The sequence below is a fragment of the Orcinus orca genome, chromosome 16 (assembly GCF_937001465.1).
Source record: "Orcinus orca chromosome 16, mOrcOrc1.1, whole genome shotgun sequence".
NCBI classification, from domain to species: Eukaryota; Metazoa; Chordata; class Mammalia; order Artiodactyla; family Delphinidae; genus Orcinus; species Orcinus orca.
In genome coordinates, this window is record NC_064574.1 from 21,941,292 (window position 1) to 21,948,320 (window position 7,029).

The 7,029-nt window shown below is 48.3% G+C and overlaps 1 protein-coding gene across 2 annotated transcripts in view; it reads right to left on the reverse strand.

Moving 5' to 3' along the window:
- The window catches only part of LBP (lipopolysaccharide binding protein), a 28,410-nt gene extending 21,815 nt beyond the window's left edge, over positions 1 to 6,595 (reverse strand). Inside the window, exons 1-3 of one of the 2 annotated variants that reach the window (XM_004272839.4) lie at positions 6,419 to 6,594; positions 2,315 to 2,429; positions 1,029 to 1,157 (exon numbers count right to left, since the gene is read on the reverse strand). In XM_004272839.4, the coding sequence (XP_004272887.1) occupies positions 1,029 to 1,157; positions 2,315 to 2,429; positions 6,419 to 6,542 (368 nt within the window). In that variant the 5' untranslated portion in view covers positions 6,543 to 6,594. Of the gene's footprint in view, positions 1 to 1,028; positions 1,158 to 2,314; positions 2,430 to 6,418 lie in introns of both variants that reach the window. The other variant, XM_049699172.1, reaches the window with a different exon arrangement.
- Between the last annotated feature and the right edge of the window lie 434 nt (positions 6,596 to 7,029).

Here is a 7,029-nt window from a genome sequence, read left to right on the forward strand (position 1 = left end):
AGCAGCCACATTAAAAAAAAGGAAAAAGGTGAGAGTCATTTTAATAGTATATGATTATCATTTCAACATGTGATCAATGTAAAAATTATTAATGAGATTTCTCATGTTCTTTTTTGTGCTGAATCTTCAAATATGGTGTTTCACACTTACGACAGATCTCCATTTGTTCCAGCCACTTTTCAAGTATTCAGTAAGGACATGTGGCCAGAGCCTACTGTGTAGGACAGGGCAGGTCTCCAGTGTCTATATGGTCAGGTCACCCATAGTTGCCCTCCTGTTATGGGCTGAACTGTGTCCCCCCAGATTCAAATGTTGAAGGTCCCTCAGTAACCAGAATGTGACTGTATTTGAGACAGTGATTCAGTTAAAATGAGACCATTAGGGTGGGCTAGAGTCCAATCTGTCATTCTAAGGAGAGGAGATTTGGACACACAGAGAAGCACCAGGGGTGCTGGCTCATGGAGGGATGACCACGTGTGGACATGGCAACAGAGCAGGCATCTGCAAGCCCAGGAAAGAAGTCTCAGAAGAAACTAAACCTGCCCACATCTTGATCTTGGACTTGCAGCCTCCAGAAGTGTGAGAAAATAAATTTCTGTTGGTTGAACCCCCTAGTCTGTGACATTTCATTATGGCAGCCCAAGGAGACTCACCCACCTTCCATCCAAGGACCTCAGAGGTCAGAGAACAGTTCAAAGTGCTGGAGAGGTCGTGCCCCTGAGAGCTACCCTTGACCAATGGCAAACAGGAGGTTGGGGTACCTCAGAGGTGTGCTCTGCCTACACTTTCGCCAGGGGTCCCTGGGAGGGTTGAGCTCCGGTAGCTGCCAAGCTGACCTCCTTCTTCCCCACCTCACTTCTGCACACCCCCTCTATGTTTCCTTAGGTCGCTCCCCAGATAAAGTACTTGCACTTGAATTCTTGCCTTGGGGTCTGCTATGGGGGAAGCTAGGAACACCTTGGACCCAGGAAGGGTGGAATGAAAGCCAAAGCCAAGGTTCCGAGGGCCTGGAAGCAGAGTCAACTTACAGTATCCGCTTGCGCACCTTCCACTTGCCCTTGACTCTGATGAAGGAGTCGGAGATGGAGAAATGCAGGCCGTGGCTGGGGAGGGGCTTCAGAGCAGAGCCGAGCAGCTCACAGCTGTGGATGTTCAGGCTGGAGAGAGACCCACAGAAGCGGCATCAGCCCGGAGGCAGAGGCAGGTCCAGCCTCAGCAGGGGTCTTGCTCTCACCCCCATCCTACGGGGACTAGACCAGCTGAGCCTGCATCAGACGGGCTTCTGCCTCCCCACACGTACCTGCTGTGTGCCCTGCGCTGACCAGGCGGCCATGCCGAGTACTTTACATGCATTATGTCAGTTTGTCTCACAGGTGGGTTCAGCACTGTTCAGGTTCCCTTTTTACAGAGGGGGACATAGAACCTCTCAGAAGGGATGCATTTGCCCAAAGCTGCACAGTCAGGATCAGAGCTCATGTGCCCCTGGCTGGGATCCTGAGCAGGGTGCATAGATGCACCCCATCATCACTTTCCTCCACACCTCCAGGTGGGGGAATCAGATTCAGAAGAGGCCGAAGGCAGCCTCAAGAAGAGACACAAAAGGGCTGAGAGAAGCAAACCAAGATGACGTGGATTGTGGAGCCAACAGTGGGAAGAGAATGGTCAAGTTCCATCTTCTTTGCCCGGTACACAGTAGGTGCCCAATAGATGTTTACTGATGGACTGAATAAAAAAAGGACTGAATGAAGCCATCAGTGGTGAGCAGAGAGGTGCGTGATGAGCTGTGGGCTCAATTGCCCCCATTCCATTGTCAATCCTTCAAAAAGTGTTTGATGCCTTTTTTTAAAAAAGCATCAGCTGCTCAGGTCTAAATATCCTTTGAAGACTCAGCTCAAAGGCCACTGCGTCCAGGAAACTTTAGCTGACTCCTCCAGATGTGCCAACCTCAGGGCTAAGAGGGCTACTACATCTAAAATTTAAGGTTTATTTAAAACAATGTTTAAGGTCTAGCTTCCCTTCCAGGCTACATCCAGTGGCCAGGCCAGAGCCTGGATTATCACTCCAAAGAGGCAGCAAATTATCCCCATTTTACAGATAAGGAAGCTGAGGCTCAGGTCACACAGCTAGCGGGTCTTCATTAATATTTGTTGTATGAATGAATGAAGGGGCCCAAGTTCCTCCCAAAACTTCCCTCTGAATTCTGCGAGGAACCATCCCACCGTCTGCCCCAGAGACGTCCCGAGCCAGTCCTGGGGCTCTCCCTCCCTTCCTCTCTGGACCCCCGGGCCCCTGTCCAGTCACCTCAGAGCCCCACCTGTGGAATTCATAGTGCGCATTGCCGAGGTATTTGATCTTGGCGTCCCCACTGAAGTCGGGCAGTGTGACATCATGCAGTTTACTCTGCAGAGCCACCAGCTCCTCTTGGGCCACTGTGGATGGGAAAAAGCTGGGAGTCAGCGTAGTCAGCCTGCCTCCCTCCCTCTAAACACTTCAGTGGCTCCCACCTGCCCTGGGGAAAGAGGTCTACTTCCTGATTAGCATTAATTGCAGTTGCAGGTTATTGAGCCCCTCTAGAGCACCAAGTAGCAAGAGAAACACACAGGAGCATCACTGCATTTCTGGTGGGGTAGTTATGTTCATGCCCATGTTATGGATGAGGACACAATGTCTTTGTCAGCAGCTCTGAGAGGGAGGAGTGCTGTGTGCTTGGAGGGTGGCCCTCTTTCCTGTCCTTCATGGCATCTAGCCTGTGTAGAATAGACTGTAAGGATTTTAGGGCTAGGATTCTGGTGTTGGCACCTTTCTAGGTGGGTGACCTTGAGCAAGTTTTCAACCTCAGTGTTCTCTGTCGGTCAAATAGCAATGATAATAATACTTTCCTCATTGGGATGGCATGAGGGTTAAAAGAGATCATTGCAAAGCAAAAAGGGGCTGACAGGATAAAAAGCACCCTTGCTTATCCTTTTTGACCCACCTCCTAGAGAAATGGAAATAAAAACAAAAATAAACAAATAGGACCTAATGAAACTTAAAAGCTTTTGCACAGCAAAGGAAACCATAAACAAGATGAAAAGACAACCCTCAGAATGGGAGAAAATATTTGCAAATGAAGCAATGGACAAAGGATTAATCTCTGAAATATACAAGCATCTCATGCAGCTCAATATCAAAAAAACAAACAACCAGTCCAAAAATGGGCAGAAGACCTAAACAGACAGTTCTCCAAAGCAGATATACGGATTGCCAACAAACACATGAAAGGATGCTCAACATCACTAATCATTAGAGAAATGCAAATCAAAACTACAATGAGGTATCACCTCACACTGGTCAGAATGGCCATCATCAAAAAATCTACAAACAATAAATGCTGGAGAGGGTGTGGAGAAAAGGGAACACTCCTGCACTTTTGGTGGGAATGTAAATTGATACAGCCACTATAGAGAACAGTATGGAGGTTCCTTAAAAAACTAAAAATAGAACTACCATATGACCTAGCAATCCCACTGCTGGGCATATACCCTGAGAAAACCATAATTCAAAAAGAGTCATGTAGCACAATGTTCATTGCAGCTCTATTTACAATAGCCAGGACATGGAAGCAACCTAAATATCCATTGACAGATGAATGGATAAAGATGTGGCACATATACACTCTGAAATATTACTCAGCCATAAAAAGAAACGAAATTGAGTTATTTGTAGTGAGGTGGATGGACCTAGAGTCTGTCATACAGAGTGAAGTAAGTCAGAAAGAGAAAAACAAATAACACACATATGTGGAATCTAAAAAAATGGTGCTGATGAACCTAGTTGCAGGGCAGGAATAAAGACACAGACATAGAGAACGGACTTGAGGACACAGGGGGCGAAGGGGAAGCTCTAATGAAGTGCGAGAGTAGCAGTGACATATATACACTACCAAATGTAAAATAGATAGCTAGTGGGAAGCAGCCACATAGCACAGGGAGATCAGCTCGTGCTTTGTGTCCACCTAGAGGGGTGGGATAGGGAGGGTGGGAGGGAGGGAGACACAAGAGAGAGGGGATGTGGGGATATATGTATATGTATAGCTGATTCACTTTGTTATACAGCAGAAATTAACACAGCAATGTAAAGCAACTATACTCCAGTAAAGATGTTAAAAAATAAATTAATTAATTAAATTTAATTTATTTAAAAAAGCACCCTTGCTTGGTGCCTGACACATCAGGTACTCAGTAAATGCAGGGTTTGTGTCATTAAAAGTATGGAAAGGGGCTTCCCTGGTGGGGCAGCGGTTCATGCCCTGGTCCGGGAAGATCCCACATGCCACGGAGCGGCTGGGCCCGTGAGCCATGGCCGCTGAGCCTGCGCGTCCAGAGCCTGTGCTCCGCAACGGGAGAGGCCACAACAGTGAGAGGCCTGCGTACTGAAAAAAAAAAAAAAAAAAAAAAAAAAAATATATATATATATATATATATATATATATATATATAGAAAGGACCAAAATGTCCAACTCTGGAGGACTGGTTACATTTACACAGTGGAAAGGAGCAAAAGGCAAATTTTGCCTGATCTAGCGTTTCAATATAAACAGCATTCAGCAGGACCTTCTGTTTATCTGAGGTATGTGAGACCCAGGATTCTGCCCTCAGGGAGGGTGTGTATACACAGATGACCAGGGGTCTCCCCGACTCCGCCTCATACCACTTTGCAGTCCTCCCTCCAGCAAATGCATGAGCCGGTCTCTCTGCCAAAATGCTATCTCTTGTCCCTGGTTAATGTATCTTTTCTACCTCACCTCCTCCAAGAACCCTTCCTTGATTTCCCTCTCTCTGTCCCCAGCCAATCTGGGCTCCCAACAGCTCTACCTGAGGGAATGTTATGACCCCAGTGAACAGATAAGGGAATTGAGCCTCCATAAATTTGAGGAGCAGCCCTCCATCCAGTGCTGAGGGGAGCGGTACATAAACACCCTAGATCCCTTGCCCCTTGGACAGTTTATTTCTGAGGCTTTGTTTTAGCATCTTTTAAAAAAATACTACAAATGAATCTATATACAAAACAGAAACAAACAGACATAGAAAACAGCATGGTTATGAAAGGTGTGGGGGAGGGACAAATTAGGAGTATGGGATTAACAGATACAAACTGCTGCACATAAAATAGATACACAAGGATCTACTGTATAGCACAGGGAACTATATTCAGTATCTTGTAATAACCTATAATGGAATATAATCTGCCAAAAAAAAGAAAAGCCTGAATCAGTTTGCTGTATCCCTGAAACTAACACAATATTGTAAATCAACTATATTCCAATTCTTTAAAACTGAGGTATAACATCCGTAGAGGTGTAACCTAAAGGGCACTAATCTTAAAGGTATTGCCAGGTAATTTTTACATGTTTATGCACCCATGTAGCCACCGCCCAGAGCAAGATGCAGGGCATTCATTCCCAGCACCCCTGCAGGCTCCCTGTGCCCCTTCCGGGTGGTAACCACCATTCTGACATCAATTTTTTAAATTTATTTATTTATTGTCTGCATTGGGTCTTCGTTGCTGCACTTGGGCTTTCTCTAGTTGCCGCGAGCGGGGGCTACTCTTCGTTTCAGTAGGCGGGCTTCTCATTGCGGTGGCTTCTCTTGCTGCGGAGCACGGGCTCTAGGCGTGTGGGCTTCAGTAGTTGTGGCACGCGGGCTCAGTAGTTGTGGCTCGCCGGCTCTGGAGCGCAGGCTCAGTAGTTGTGGCACACAGGCTTAGTTGCTCCGCAGCATGTGGGATCTTCCTGGACCAGGGCTCGAACCCATGTCCCTGCATTGGCAGGCGGATTCTTAACCACTGCTCCCCCAGGGAAGTCCCTAGTTTTTTTTTTTTTTTTTAATATATATTTTTTTGTTTTTTGTTTATTTTTTGGCTGTGCTGCACAGCATGTGGAATCTTAGTTCCCCGACCAGGGATCAAACCTGTGCCCCCTGCACTGGAAGTGCAGAGTCTTAACCACTGGACTGCCAGGGAAGTCCCTGACATCTAGTTTTAAGGCATATGTTTTCCAACTCGAGCAAAAATTTTCCAGCGGAACTGTTCCCATCACTGAGGCAGTAGCTGGTTTAATGATACGCCTCTCCTGGCCACCTTGCCTTTCTCATCTCACATCACTACTCTCTTACAGTGTTTCCCGGAATCATCTCCCAGATCAACTACTCGCACCCAAATCTTTATCTCTGTTGGCTAGTGGAGAACCCAGCTAAGACAAGTAACGTGCCCAAGTGGCCCAGGGGTTGGGTGACGAGGCCAGAACCCGAGCCAGGTTTGCCTGGCTGGGAAGGCTGCACCACCCCAAGGGAGAGAGTCCCCTCTGTGTCCCCTGCCGTACCCAGCACCGCCTGGGGCCAAGCGGGTCAGCCAAGTCCAGCCAACAACCACAGCTCCTTACCATACTCCAAGCCCTTGTCGGTGATCCTGGCGACCAGGCCAGGGTTGGCACCCAGGGCCCCCGGGGTGGATGTGAGCAGTATTCCCAGCAGGAGGGAGGACAGGGCCCCAGCCGAGGTCCCCATCCTGGGCTCCCAGAGGGCTAGGCCAGGTCTGTCGCAGCCTCAGGCTGGGCCCAGCTCCCTTAAGTAACTGAGGCCTGAGCCCTGGGGCAGCTCCTGAGTGGGGCGGGTTCCTGGAATCAGGAAGGGGAGGCCTAGTGACTGGAACCTGCTTGCAACACTGTTGGGGTCATGGGTCATACTTAAAAGCCTGTTGTCGCCGCCCCGGGTGAGAGGATGGGTTGGCCTGGGCCCAGGTGACACTGTTTGTCCCCTCTTCCCACAAAAAGACCCCACGTTCATTTCCAGGAAGGCCCGGTTTTATAGAGGCTCAGAGGGGCCAGGTCACCGGCTCAAGCTCACACACCCGGCAGGTGGCAGAGCTGGGAGTCCAAGCCAGCTGAGTTATATACTCACCTGTTTATGTGAAAAAGAAATCTCCGCCCCACACCCCCGCTTCCCATCCCCTATGGGAAAACAGGCTTCTCAAGCCTTGCTAGTGGTAAAATCT